This window comes from Enhydra lutris, unplaced genomic scaffold (assembly GCF_002288905.1).
Source record: "Enhydra lutris kenyoni isolate GAN:26980312 unplaced genomic scaffold, ASM228890v2 scaffoldscaffold14, whole genome shotgun sequence".
NCBI lineage: Eukaryota > Metazoa > Chordata > Mammalia > Carnivora > Mustelidae > Enhydra > Enhydra lutris.
The window spans coordinates 16,868,874-16,884,839 of NW_019154098.1; the positions used below are offsets into that span (position 1 = coordinate 16,868,874).

General features: G+C 39.1%; 1 protein-coding gene across 1 annotated transcript in view; it reads right to left on the reverse strand.

The window, feature by feature from the left end:
- Nucleotides 1-5,621: 5,621 nt before the first annotated feature.
- The window catches only part of LOC111146580 (family with sequence similarity 91 member A1), a 47,148-nt gene continuing 36,803 nt past the window's right edge, over nt 5,622-15,966 (reverse strand). Inside the window, exons 21-24 of the mRNA XM_022502192.1 lie at nt 15,040-15,144; nt 14,138-14,261; nt 12,754-12,823; nt 5,622-10,772 (exon numbers count right to left, since the gene is read on the reverse strand). Coding sequence (XP_022357900.1) covers nt 10,590-10,772; nt 12,754-12,823; nt 14,138-14,261; nt 15,040-15,144 — 482 coding nt within the window. The 3' untranslated portion in view covers nt 5,622-10,589. The remainder of the gene's footprint in view (nt 10,773-12,753; nt 12,824-14,137; nt 14,262-15,039; nt 15,145-15,966) is intronic.

A 15,966-nucleotide genomic window follows, 5' to 3' on the forward strand; every position in this document is an offset into this window, starting at 1 on the left:
TTAAACACTTTGAATCAGCAACCACCTCGTGGCACCTGCTCTCCTATATTCAGAACACGAGGGCCCAGGAGTCAAGGAGGGGAAATGGGCATGGCTCCCTTCACGACGACACTAATAAACCATTTGCACATTTCTGCTTTTCCTTCTGGAGATTTTAGGCTCCCCAGGGAGGAATGCTTCCTCTAGGGAGCACAGCAAAGCTTCCTTTGAACCTGTAGCTGAGACTGCCACCTGGCCACCTGGGAACTTCTTACGTCATTGAAAGAGCAGGTAATCAAGGCGGTCACTGAACCGGCCAGATAACTCTGGTTACTGAGGCGAAACGGAATTGCTACCACGCCACGGGCAGCGTTAGTCCAGTTTCCGCTTCTCTCCCTCAGCCGGAAGGTGCTCCTTCTTCAAATCTGAGTCCCAGCACCACAGGGGACCTCCTCCCAGAGCTCCCAGGGCAGCTCGGCAGCTCAGCTGTGCTGTCTCTTTCCTGGCCAGCTTCCAGCCTCTGGAGGTCTCCTCCTCCATGCTTCAAGGTTCTGGTCATGCTCACCTCCTTTGAGGTTTACTTCAGACCTCAGGGAGGTAGATTTCCTGCAGGTACTGACCCTGTGTGATCTCAGTTTTCCTTTTCCCCAAAAAACTGTTTCCCTATTTTACTTCTCTGTTAAAATAACTAATGGGGCTTCTATTTTCTACATAAACGCTGATAGACAAAAGAAGATCTTTGTAGCAGTGTTGCATAAATTCTTACAACCTCATTGCTAGGAACTTGAGGTTTTTGCCATTTAGTACCTTTCAAAATATTTAATTTTTGTTTATTCCTGGTGAATAGAGATGCATCTGAATTTTATTTACTTTTTTAAAGATTTTATTTATTTATTTGACACACAGAGAAAGATCACAAGTAGGCAGAGAGGCAGGCAGAGAGAGGAGGAAGCAGGCCCCCTTGCTGAGCAGAGGTTCCCGGCTCAGGACTCGATCCCAGCACCCTGAGATCATGACCTGATCCAAAGGCAGAGGCCTTACCCCACTGAGCCTAATAGTTTACCAGGTTAATTTGTTTTCTATATCAAGTTTCCTTATCTGTGGATCATGGCTATTCCTTTCATTGTTTCCAATCTTTTTTTTTTTTTTTTCACTTCACTGCTAGAACCTCCCACATATGATTTAATAAAAGTAGGAATTCTGGGTATGTTAATCTAGTTGCTGAATTCAAAGGGAGTTTTTCTAACACTTCCCCACTACATACATCTTACCAGGTTGAGAAAGCACCTTTCTTCTCTCAATTTGCTAAAAACATTGCCTTTTTTTCTTCTTGAAATCAGTACCTCACACATGGATTGTTGCACATACGCAAATTCCATGCTTGCCCCTTATTCTCAACATACCAGCCCCAGGGATCGGTAAAACGTCACACTGTATGCTTTTCCGCTCGAAACCTAGTGACTGCACACCTGAGTCCAAGTGCAGGACACCAAACCGTTGGCCCCCTCCCCTGCTACCAGGTCTGTCCAGCAACCCCCCAGCTCCCTTGACCCAGTCTCATCACATTTCTTGAAGGTCCTTGGACATGCCATGCATGCTTCTACCTGAGAGCCTTTGCCCAGATGGTTTTCTCTCCCTCAATGCTCTGCCCCGGATGTCTACATGGCTCACATTCTCATTAAGTCTTTGTTTAAATGTCTCCCTCCTCTTGAGGTCTTCTCTGACCAGTTACGGGTGAACTAGAATCCCAGGCCTTAGTGTTTCCCATCCTTCTCACCATGACTTTTCTTTTTTTCCCATAGAATTACCACCCTCTAATGTGCATGCTGTTTTGTTTACTGTCTGTCCCCACTAACTAGAATGTAAGCTCTATGACGTTCAGAATTTTTAATTCACCAATCCACCCTTACAAACTAGCACCCCATTTGCCATTTAGTAAATATAAGTGTTGGGTGTGCAAATCGAAGATTATTTACTCTAAAAAATATGAGTGGAGTGCTTTAACTCTATGTAAGACATCTGACTCACATGCCATTTAGTCCTATTTTCTTACTCTCCCATATTAAACATAGTTTTTATTTTTATCCAGAAAAAAATTTTAATCAACATTTTAATCAACATCTGTGTGCAGCATTCCCCATATTGCAGAAATTCCTTCTGGAGTAATTCTCCTTTATTTGAATTTTGAATGGTTTCTTAGGTGAGTCTAATGATAAACTTAGTAACTTATTTTTGAAAATATCTTTTTCACCTTTGTTGTTGAAAGTTTTGCTGGATTCATTATGTAGGCTAACATTTTCTCTAACTATTTTTGTGATGTGATTGAACTGTTTCTTAAATTCATTATTGATTTGCATTGGATTCCTGTACCTCTGGACTCCTTTCATCTGTTCTGGGCAATTCTCAAACATTTTCTCTTTGGAATTTACCTCACTTAATCTTTTTACTTTCTGATCCCACTGACTAAAAGGACAGTGAGGGAATACAGGCATTCTTTGGAGATAGTACAGGTCGGTTACAGACCACTGCAATGAAGTGAAAACGATCACATCAAATGAAGTTTTTTGTTTCCCAGTGCATATAAGTTATGTTTACATTATCCTGGAGATGATTTTTTTAATTTAAATTCAATTAGCCAACTTACAGCACATCAGTAGTTTCAGATGTAGTGTTCAATAATTTATCAGTTTCGTATAACACCCAATACTCATCACATCACATGCCCTCCACCAACCAATTACCCCATCCTCCCTGCCCATCTCCCTCCAGCAACTGTTTGTTTCCTATGGTGGTTTTTCTCCCTCTCTTATGACTTCCCATTCTGTTTTCCCTCCCTTCCCATAGGGTCCTCTGCCAGGTTTCTTCTATTCCACATGAGTGAACTATACAGTAATTGTCTTTCTCTGACTTGTTTCACTCTGCATAGTCCACATCAATGTAAATGGTAAGCATTCATCCCTTCTGATAGCTGAGTAATATTCCATTGTATAGAATATACCACATCTTCTTTACCCATTCATCTGTCAATGGCTATCTTGTCTCTTACCACAGTTTGGCTACTGTGGACATTGCTGCTATAAACATTGGGGTGCAGGTGACCCTTCAGATCACTTTATTTTTACCTTTGGGTAAATACCCAGTAGTGCAATTGCTGGGTTGTAGTGGAGACGATTAAGTGTGCAATAGCACTGTCTAAAAAAAACAATGTTGGGCGCCTGGGTGGCTCAGTAGGTTAAGCCTCTGCCTTCAGCTCAGGTCATGATCCCAGGGTCCTAGGATCGAGTCCCGCATCGGGCTCTCTGCTCAGCAGGGAGTCTGCTTCCCCCACCCCGCCGTCTGTCTCTCTGCCTGCCTGTGATCTCTCTGTCAAATAAAATCTTAAAAAAAAACCAAAGTATATACCTTACTTTAAAAAAGCTTTGTTGCTAAAAAATGCTAACCATCATCTGAGCTGTCAGTGAGTTGTAACCACTGATCACAGATCACCATCACAAATGTAACAGTGGAAAAGTTTGAAACACTGAATTACCAGAATATGACACAGAGACACAAAGCGGGCAAACACTGTTGGAAAAATGGTGCCAATAACCTTCTCAACCCAAAGTTGCCACAAACCTCCCATCTGTAAAAAATGTTAATTATCTGTGAAACAATAAAGTGGTGAGCAATAAAATGAGATATGCCTGTACTGCGTACAATAAATGCTCACAAACTCACACATAATTCACCATACTGAGTCTAAATAAAAATAAACCATTTAATCATCTCATTGAATACAATGAAAACAAAGACAAAATCCAACATCCATTCATGATAAAGAAAAGAAAAAAGGGGAACACCTCAGTATGTAGAAGGGAACTTCTTTAACCTAATGGTCACTTACTTAAAATTCTACAGCTAACATCACACTTAATAGCTAGAGACTGAATACTTTTCCCCTGAGATGGGGGAACAAGGCAAGGATGTCTGTTCTCATAACTCCTATTCAATATTATACTGGTAGTTTGGTCAGTGAAATAATGCAAGAAAAAGAACTAAAAGGCATGCAGATTAGAAAGAATAAAATGTCTTTATTCAGAGACCACATAATCATCTATGTTGAAAATCTCCAAGAATCAACTATAAATTTCACTAAGTGAGCTTAGCAAAACTGAAATGTACCAGTCATATTTCTATATATAAGCAATGAGTAACTTTAACTTGGAATCTTACAAAATTTCTAACAGCACAAAAAAATGAAGACTTATGAAGAAATCTAACAAAATATGTAGTTTATGTATGCTGAAACCTACAAAAGTACTCAGCCCCCTCCCCAAGTTATAAATAGGTATTTGTTAGGGTGTCAATTCTCCTGTTTATAGATTCAATAGAACTTTGATTTAAATCCCTGCAAAGCTTGTGTATAGATATTGACAAGCCAATTCTAAAATTTACGTGGAAAGGCAAAGGAACTAGAAGAGTTAAAATCAATTCATCGATTCTCAAAAAAAAAAAAAAAAAAAAAAAAAAGAACAAAGTGGGGAGGACTCCTGCTATCCAGTTTCAGCGTGGTATTCAAAGGACAGACACACTGATCAAAGGAACAGAAGAGCGGGCCCAGAAACACAACCCACACAAATGTCAACAGATTTTTTTTCAAATAACTTTATTGAAGGATAACTTACACATGATAAAATTGGCTTAAGTGTACAATCCAATTATTTTTTGGTGACATTTCCAGCACCCCAAAATGACGTATGCCCATTTGCACTCACTCCCCATCTCCACTTCAGGCAACCACCAGTCCACCTTCTGTCTACAGGTTTATCAACTGATTTTTGATAAAGGTGTAATGACAATGCAATAAGGAGAAGAGTCTTCTCATGAAATGGCATTCTATCAACCGGATGTCCACATGCATGAACATGCCTCGACATAAATCTCATCCCATATATTAAAATTAGTTCAACATGTGTCCAAGACCTACACATAAAACTATGAAACTTTCAGAGGAAAACAAAAAATCTGCATGACCTTGGGTCTGTGATGAGTTTTTTAGGTACCCGCATCAAAAGTACGGCCCATTAAAAAAAAATAAAGTAGATTTCCATCAAAATCAGAAACTTGAGGCACCTGGGTGGCTCAGTGGGTTAAAGCCTCTGCCTTTGGCTCAGGTCATGATCTCAGGGTCCTGGGATGGAGCCCCACATCAGGCTCTCTGCTCGGCAGGGAGCCTGCTTCCTCCTCTCTCTGCCTGCCTCTCTGCCTACTTGTGATCTCTGTCAAATAAATAAATAATTTAAAAAAAAAAAAGAAGAAGAAGAAGAAATCAGAAACTTTTGTTCCTTAGTAGAAATGTTAAGAGAGTGAAAAGACAAGTCAGTCTGGGAGAAAATATTTGGAAAACACGCATCTAACAAAGGAGCTGTGTTCAGAATAATTTACGGAACTCTTAAAACTCAGCAATAAAACCCAATTTTTATTTATTTACTTTCAAAATATTTTTATTTACTTATTGGACAGAGAGTGTAGATAGAGAGCGAGCACGAGTGGGGGCTGGGGTTGCAGAGGGAGGAGAAGCAGGTTCCCCACTTAGTGGAGCGGCTCACTGGGATCATGACCTGAACCAAAGGCAGAGGCTTAACAGACTGAGCCATCCGGGAGCCCCAGTAAAGCCCAACTTTTTAAAATATGGACAACAGATCTGAATAGGCACTTCAGCCAAAATATATGAATGGAAAATAAGCATATGAGAAGACTGATGCTCAACATCGTTTTTCATGAGGAAATGAACATTTCAGCCACAAAGTTACCACTATAACAGAAATTCTGCTTCACTGCTGGTGGGAAGCAAAATGGCAGTCATTTGAGAAGACAGTGTGGCAGTTTCTTACAAAGTTAAATATACACTTAGCAAATGAGTCACCAATCCCACAGCAAAACGAATTATGTTTATACTACAGACCTACACGTGACCATTAAAAGATAAACCTTGATACATCCATACAACGAAGTACTCAGCAACAGAAAGAATGAGCTGATTCATATAACACATATTTAAAATGCATTCTACATTGCAAAAAAGGCCAGATTTTAAAAAGCTACGAATTGTATAATCCCACCATTTATGACATTCCAGAAAAAGCAAAATTATAGGAATGGAAAAGAGGTAAGTGGTTGTGATGGTGGGGAGTAAGAGAGGAATTTTTAGGGTGATGGGACTATTCTATACAGTACTGTGACGGTGGGAACATACCATACATTTGTCAAAGGCCATACAGAGTGAATTTTACAGTATGAAAAACTCAACTGAGATGTAAGAGGCCCCAGATGGAAGGCACAGAGTGACAAGCCAATCTGTTTTCCAAATGTCTGACATAACCTTAATGAAGGAAGTGGGAAATAACAGGAGCTGAACTAAGTTGCCTTGGAAAATGGTGCTTGGAGTAGCTAGTATAAGACTCAGGACAAAACACTTACTTCAATACTGTACTCCAGTGGGGCCATTTTTCTCACAGGGGTAGAACTTGACTATTCCAAAACCACTTTAGAAATATTCCAAGGTTCAACAAATAAGCAAATAAATTATAAAGAAGCCAGGGTTCTCACTCTTAGAGAAAAAAGTTATAAACGAACACAGAGGCAAAACTAAAATGAATCCTGCAGTGCTGGTTCAGTGAGTATAACTGAATGTTTAATTCAACATATATACAGATATATCAAGAAATAATTATAGAGATGTGTACCATATACTGGGTAGTACGCATATAGTAACTCTTAGCACATTTCACCAAAAAACCGTAGAAGCAGTAGCAGTAAGCACACCCAACACCCAGATCTTGGTATCTAAATACCAGTCTTCGATAAAAGCAACCAGTGTTCCTTTGGAGAAACAGCTAATTCTAGGGCCTGCATCAAGATAATACTTGGCAGTGCTAGAAAGTAAAAATATGGTCTTTAAAGAAAAAAAAAAGGAAGGCACATCAAAAGAATTTAGGCATCAACCTCAAAGAGTGCTCAACAGCCCAAGTTGAAACAATTTACACAATAAATAACAGTATTAGATTTTAACCTAAGTATAAAATAAATAGCCATGATCACATTACTAATATAAACAAAGGATCAAATAAATAGGAAAGAGGAACAAATTTTAAGAAAAATTCTAAGTAATGTATATAGATACTACCCTCCTCCACTTTACTGTGGGCTAGACTTAGTAATTTACTTCCAAAGGCAAAAAGTACAGGAAGTGGGAAAATACTTTACAGTGGAAATTCCCAGCAGACACCAACTTAGCCAATGAAGGGCTATTACCAGTAATGCCTACAGACATCATGTACCCTACGATGTGAAACGGTGCAGAAGGGCACAGCACCTCTGTGTATCCTTCCTGATAAAGCATAACCTCAAATCTAATCACAAGAAAACATCAGACAAACCCATTTATTAAGGAACATTCTACATAATAACCAGCACTCTTCATAGTGTTGAGGTCATGAAAGACTGAGAAACTGTCACAGATTGGAAGAGACAAAGGAGGCATCGATGACGAAAGAAATGCAATGCAGTGTTCTAGATCGGATTCTGGAACAGCAGAAGGACATTAGCGGAAGACAGATAAATACCAAATTAAGTCCATAGTATAGTAAACAGTATTGTCTGAGTTTTCTGAGTTTTGACAGATATGCCATAGATTATACAGTGGTGACATTAGGGGAAGCTTGGGGAAGGGTGTAGAAAACATCTCTGGACTATCTTTGCAACCTTCCTATAAATCCGAAATGTCTTCTAAAGCTGAAATTAAAAGCTCATTAAAGAAAAGTAAAGAAAAGCCACAGCACTGAACGCACGGCTATATTTAATATTAAGAAAGAGACTTAGAGATTATATACACATTTTTGCAGTAATTTGATCAACACCACAGTTTATTTGTAAACATATTATATGTGTCAATAATCAAATTGACAACACTTTATACATTTTGTTGCAGAATATTAACATCATACCAGAAAACAAGCCACTGTACTCAGTTACAGAGTTGTGGTACTTTAAAATCTTTAAATACACATTGTATTTGAAACACTGAACATAAAAGAGAAACATGAATGGCAGAGAAGATTGACAACATCAAGTAAAAGAAACTGATATTCCCCCCAAAAATGAATACAAAATCATCTGATCACAGATTTAAAATGAAATAAAGGAATTGAGAAAATCAGGTATGGTTTTAAATGACACAAAGTCCCATTTCTGTAGACCCACCTGAGAGGTGAAACTGTACCACACCAAATTCTGTGTCCTTTGGGATATTTTTCTCTTGGTTTCTAGAGAATGTTTCCCGCGGTTTAAGTACGTTAAGGGGAGAAAAGAAAGGGGAGGTAGCACAAAGCCAAATGAAATTACTTTAAAATTCTTTCATAAGTCTTCTTTGGCAAATGAAGTCTACACTTAAAATCTAACGTTTTGTTGAATTGGATCAACACCTGTAGGATTAGGAGCTGCATCTTTCCACGAGTTAACACACGGATGAAACAAAGCCAAATTCATAAAGCAAAGCACAAAAGCAGCTTTCACATTTTACTAACAGCTCTAAAAAGCAGATTCTCCCTCCTTAAAAGTATGAGAGGTTTTTCAACTGAGACTCAGAACCTTTCCTCATTCATGGGAGTTGCCCACCTGTTTTGCCAGTACTTTTCCTAAAATTCATGATCACTATTAGGTTCCAATTCTTCCTCCATTATCTCTCAAAGGAAATACAGCAGCAAATCACTCCCATATTTTAAGTTTTCAACTTTCCACCCACTGGGTTCCCCGCCAACAACTACAGATTATTCGATTCTTTATTAGTGTACATGTCATTACTGTAGGCTTAGATTAACACAGGAATAAAATAACTACAGTTAATATAAACAAAGCAGATGAAAATGAGATTAAAGAGCCCTGATCAAGTGAAATACTTACAACTTTCTGTTGAAAAACTATAAAAGTTACATACATACCTAATAGCACTAGGAATGTACAATATCAATTATTGGAAAAATAAATGAGTGATTCACAGTCATAAGAAATTATTTTAATATTAGTATGTTTTTTTCCTTTTATAGACAAACATTTATAACATACACTTGATTTCTACCTCATATAAGACAAAGTAGAAAACGAAACGTTACTGCACTTACCCCAAAACACAGCACTGACTGTGTGTCACAGGTGACCTGCTCCGAGATATTCCATTCTATAGGTAGGCCATGGTATTGAATGCATGGTTATGTTAACAGTTTTAAGAAAGGCATATATTTCCAGAAGTATGTTAAGTACACAAATACCAGTTCTCTAAATAACAAAAATTATCAGCAAAAATGTTTAGGTTCTAACATTCCCGAATTTTCTAACGCTTTTAGTATTTTAGATATATATGTTGTCTGACCAGTTAGTTTGGTTACAGTTTTAAACGAGCAAACCATTATCCTATGAGAAGAGCTACACTAAACTATAACACTGCACAAACTTCCCAAGGAAAGTAACTTAGAAAATCTAGAAACTGATTCCAATTATTCTTATTACCATTTGATATCTAAAAGAACCAATGACCAAAGAAACATTTTGAAATTACTCAAATTTTTCTCAGTTCCTCCAAAACTAGTCACATAAATTTAAGATCCAGATTGCCTAAGAAAGTCTTCAAAGCAGGTTTATCACCAAAGTGTTTTTTATCAGAAGACATAGCCTTAATGCCTCTAATATGTAATTCTAACCTAAAATCACAATCCTTGGTTTCAAAACATCAAATTCGATTTCGTAACAATTCATTGGTAAAGCTACTAAACAAAGAATCAGTCTGGGTGAAAACGTGCAGCAGCCACAGTTACAAGAGTGGAAAATAAATTCTATTCTTCCATAAAGACTCTATGAAAATATAAAGCCCAGAGTGACAACGGAAGTCCACATATAAACATTGGTTTAAAAATAGAATGTTTTTCAAAGCTTCTCATGAGATGTCAATGTATAGTGATAGTCTGAGTTAAGACCTTATAAATCAAGGTTAAGTTATACATAACTATGCTGATTTACATACCTTCGACAACGTTCAACTCATACATAATTTACAGACATCCACAGAAATTCTTAATGCCCCATCGTATCACCTCTCAAAACTGGATGTTTATTGTTTTATAGTTTTGCTACTTTAAAGTACCAAGAAGCCTTTTTAGGGGAAGAGTTCCGCCTCTTCCCGTGATCCCCTAAAGAGTAGGTAACAAAATATAAAATTAAACAAGATTTATGTTTGATAAACATATAAAATTACCACTGCAGTATTCATAGTGACTGCTTATAAACGGTAACAGTCATCGTAAAGCCTATAAAGTACATATCCTCAGTTTTATAAAAGAGATGCAGATTGTCTCAAGGTAAAAAATACAGCGCAGGCTGCTAAAAAGCTCTGTGACGCGAGGAGGTGCCATAATGAGGGAAACTTCAGAAAACGCGAACCCGTTCCCCAACATCAGTTGAACATCAGTGAAGCGTGAACTGCGCTGCCGCAGCACGATGCCTTTTAAGGGCTGGCACTATAAAGCTAACGTTAAGAAAGAAAAAAGGCAGAAGTGTGAGCAACGAAGGGTGGAACCAAATTATTGCGAATGGACATTAGCAATGAGAAGCGAGGAAGGTGACCGTCCACTCCACTCTGACAAGACGCCATCTTTAAATATTAAGTTCTTTGCCGGAAGTGGAACGCCCGACTCGGCGCAGGGCTGCGAGAGCACGCTGGAAAAGCCGGCCTCGGCGGGAACGTCCAGGGTTGAAGCACCTTCCTGAGAGACAAAGAAAGGAGAAAAATCCTCTAACCAACATTTTACCAAACTACTTCATACAGCCCATAATAAATACAGACTTTGCTGACCCAAGAAATGTTTCTGGAACGCAAAACACTGCGGGAGACGCAGATCTCTACCTCACAGACCCCGAGATAACCAGCGACAGGTATCACCGCAATGCGATAATGGCTAGTACAAGTCAGACTGTGGTAAGTGCTTAGAAATAAATAGAAATAATGGGCTATGAGACTGTAAGAGAAGACAAAGGTTCAATCTTAGATAATCTCTAAAAACCCCTCACATAGCATTAAGCACCAGAACATTCCCTGCGCTCCCAGGGCTCTCAGATTCACGTATTTAGGGCAGACCTTTCCCCAGGACTCCAGGCTCACACCCTCACATCGGCTCTTGGGTGTTTCGCCATCCATTCCACACCTACCAGGTCCATAACCTTCACCCTCCAAGCTCTTCCCCTGCCCTCCCTACTCCACACACCAAGCTAGTCCAGAAACTGGAGAATCATGCCTGACTCCTCCCTTCCTTTCACTGTCGATCTTTTCCTCACCCTGAATTAACTGCCAGCTTCCAGCAATCTGCCTCCAACACTTTATTCATTCACCACAGCCCAGCACCACAGTCTAGGCCAGTGGTCTCCAAAATGGGGTATGGGACTACAAAAATTTTAGAAATCCTGTATCAACTACTGCATCCTTGCAGAATTTCTATTTTTGTGTTATGTTTTATAAATATACATAATTTACTGATATAACAGTACACATGGGTAATAAACTTTTATTATGGATACATGCAGAATTTGGGGGTATTTTTAATTCAAGAGGGTGCTCAGCTACCAAAAACTCTCACATGGTCTCTGAACAAGCTTGTCCCTTTCTAATCTGCTCTCCAAATAGTAACTAATCTTTTAAAAAAGTTGATCAGAAATAATGTCATTCCTGTTTAAAAGTCTTTAATAATTTCTCTTTGCACTCGAGCATAAAATACAAATTGCTTACTATCCTCTAGAAGGCCCTGCCTCCCCTCCTCTTCCACCTCACCTCTTGCCAATGCCCCACCTCCCCAACCACTTTCATGAGGCTTCGGCCACACCAGCCTTCTTTCATTCCCTTTCATTCCCTTGGACACAGAGTGTTTTCCTGATACAGGACCTTTGCTCCTACTAAGCTCTGCACAACATACTCTTTTCCATCCCTTAGGAAGTTTCAGCTTATGTATCATCTCTGTCCATTTAAACTAGGTCTCCCTTTGGCTTCCATCAGATCCCAAGGAATCTGGCTCCTTTCAAAGTGCTTACTGAAATCCGTAATTACTTACATATTTCAATGTTCACTCCACTATCTTCTGTCTCTCAAACATCATTATAAATTCTACTAGTGTCCTGGACAGCATTGCTTCCCCAGCACCTAGTAAAGGGTCTGGCAGCCTCAAGTAGTTATTGAAAAAAATAAATGAAACAGAACTCCAAAATACTGATTTTGTAACATTGGATCAGATATTCTGAACAGAAATATTTCTGTCCAAAAGTTTATCCACAAATCAAATCTACGGGGTACCCTTTCTTTCCCTGGGGGAGGGGAAGACAAAAGGTCTACAGCACTGGCCTGAACTACAAAACAACCGCCTCAGCCCCAACCGAGAACTACTGCAGTTAACAGAGGCAGATCATACCCAGCAACCAGCACCTAGTGTGTGGTTACGCAGTTAAGCAGCACGGGAGCCACGTAACACGTTTCTGTTGAACGATGCCCTGGCACAGAACAGAGTCCCAGCTTTAGACCTTCTCCACCCAGCCAGTAAATCATGTGCAAGAAAATGAACTTCCTAAATCTCAGCATCTTTATTTATCAATGAAAATTAATGCTTATTTCATTACTGTGGAGACCCAAGACAAACATGGAAGTATTCTGCATCCTATCCTCTAAAGCTCTATGCAAATACCATATTTTTAAAATTTTGTTACCTGGAATGAGTGAACAAAATTAAGGACCTGTAGAGAGAGTTTTCTACTGGAATGTAAGAGGTTCTGAAGGCTGAAAAACAGGGGCAAAGGTTTAAAACAAATTTAATGAGAAGAACGAATATCTCGCAAGAGTTTAATTTCGGCAACTTAAATGCATTTATGTATGTAAATATATTCCAATTAATCACATAAATTTTTTTTAAACATTTCAACGGTTCTCATCAATGAAACTGTCCTGGGGGCAATGAAAATTGCCATGGTTCTCATCAATCTAATAATATTAAAACTGGGAGTTAATAATGCCTAAAAAAACCATTTTGAAATAAAAAATCACGTATAAAACCAAAACTGAGAAGTTACCGTTAGCAAAAGCTTAAACTATTAGCAGCAAATGCAAATGTTAAATGAAATAGAACTTTTCAAGTAGGAATGACAAGTATGATACCAACTTCAAATACCCAAATTTATTTTAAAATACATCCTGATAAAAGGTCTGACAGAATAACTATATATCAACCCACCAAAATCAAGTATTTTTCAAATATGGAAACCGGTAACAATTATGGTGGCAATCTTTAAAGCTGTATCGTATTTCTACTTTTTTATTCATGTAGATGACTTTTGGAGAATTACTGAAATTTGTGTCGACTGAGTACTTTTAATCTTCTGATAAAATATTATTAAGTCAACTGAATGAATTATTATCCAACTTTGTTTTCTTAAATGAAGAAGTCAAGGAGACTTGTGGACATCCATTCTCCCAGACACCCTTGCCACGACAGTCAGATTCAAGGACATTCCTCCCTGCTCAACAGTCGTAAAACTTTTCCAACACTGCCTCTTAGCAACGGCTCCCAATGAATGGATCAGAGTCAGCATGCAAGACAAACCTCCACGTCATCTCTGATAAGTAATACATGCTCACTTTAGAAAATGCGAAACGGAAGAAAATTTAGAAATTCAGCTATAATTCCAACGAAAGAATCACTATTTACAAGACATAACTTGAGTGTGTTTGCTCAGAGGGACAGAAGTACACAAGGGAAACATTCTACAGAGACATACATATTACAAACACTAGGCACGATCTCACATAAGCATGCTAATTTATATCACACTCTAACCAAATCCGGGTAACTAAGTTAACATAATTAAAATTAACCAAAATATGTGCCCCCAGTGTTTGCACGTGTCAAAGTTTTGAGATGCTAAAGTTTAATTTTGAAAAATATAGTAAAACCCTTAAACTAGCAATCTTTATACAATCAACAAATAGACACAAGGCTATTACTATGCTCATGTTTGAAATAAAGGAAAATAAGATGTGGCAACTGACAGGCTAAGCATCACGGATGAAAAGATGACAGTGAACATAAACCCTTACCTCTCTTTTCTGCAAAGGCCATGTGTAGCAATTTTTCTACAAACTTTCCGGTTTAATTCTGAACTAAACAATGGAATTCCAAAGCACAGTTCGAGAGGAACCCAATCTGCTTCTGTTGTGGCAACTACAAGACAATTTATAGTTATTGATCATATACGTATTTACAAATTTTTAACTGACCAGGGTTTCTTAACAGACATCCAGAAATTTTCAGATTCCTCCTACCCCTGGGGTCCACCAATGGGCTTCACAGGGGAGAGGACTTAGGGTGGGTCAGTGATCTCTGCAACAGGAAAGAATCTTTACTGAGTAAGTACATGCTTCTAGGGGGAAGGCACAGAGTTTTCACCAGATGCCCAAAATGGCCTTTTACCAAAAAAAAAAAAAAAGAGAGAGAGAGAGAGACACTGTAAGACATCAACAAGATGAAAGAATTTAACACAGGAAAAATGAAACTAAAGTCGTCGTTCTCAGGTCCTATTTTTGTAACATTTTCATTGTTATTCTAAATACATAAACTTGTTTCCTAGTGAATACTTACTAAAATAAAATACTTACTAAAATAAAAGGCCCACTATGGATAATCAGAGCAGACAAATGACATCCAAATGATTTAACAGAAGAGTTAAATCTCTGAAGCTAGTCTGAAGCTAGTCTAAAACTGCAAATAATTCTTTTTTTTTTTTTTTTAAGATTTTATTTATTTGACACAGAGAGAGAGATCACAAGTAGGCAGAGAGGCAGGCGGGGAGTGAGGGGAAGCAGGCTCCCTTCTGAGCAGAGGGCCCAATGCGGGGCTCAATCCCAGGACCCAGAGATCATGACCTGAGCTGAAGGCACAGGCCTAACCCACTGAGCCACCCAGGTGCCCCTAAAACTGCAAATAATTCTTAAAGCCGTACCAGAGTTTTGTTTTGCTGACGAGTCTATAGCTGCTTCCTCAATGACCATTTCAAATGACTCTGTACTCCCATTTACATCCGAGCCAGAAGCCAAATCAGGTTCTCCTTGCAATGAAAAGACATACACAACGTTAGGATTCTCGTAGTTGGCGCAAGTCGTCCATCAGCCCTAAAGGGAGAGAAGACTTCCAGCAACAGGAATGACAATGGAGAACAACGAAGGGTTGTCAGCCTATAGCAGCTGTTCCCAAATAGGGGGCAATCCTGCCCCCCAGAAGACATCTGACAATGTCTGGAGACCGATGCAGCTGTCATGCATGGGGACAGGGACGCTACTGATATCCAGGGAGCTAAACATACTTCAACGAACGGGACAGGCCCCACAACACGGAACTGTCCAGCTCAGAACGTACGTGGCGCCGAAGTGGGGAAACCCGGGCCCCAGGAAACGAGGACTCTAAAGTCAGAACACAAGTTCAGACTTCTACCTAGATCATTACCAAAGTCGCTTCTATCCCCATGGAAACATGCAGTCAGATTATGTCACTCCTCTTCAAAATTCGGAGGCCTCCTATCTTTTAGCACATGAGATCCTCCAAGATCTCCTGACCTTACCTACTTCTCTACTCTCATTTTCTACTACTTTCCAACAAATTCTTTCTTTTGGCCCAGAAGAGCTATTCTTCTGCCTGGTTCCCTCTGCCTGAAAGGCTGCTACTGTCCAAATAAACAAACATCTTTTATGTACCCAAAGCCTCACTTTTCAAAACTGAGTTCAAACTTTACCTTCTCTAAGAAGCCTCCTCTGATAGCTCAGATGGGCCAAGATGCACCTTCTCTGTCCTACGGCAGCCCATTAAGCCATTGCCAAGCTCTATCGCAGCCTCTTAACACTACAAGGCAGGCTGGTTCACTGGCTTGTCTCCC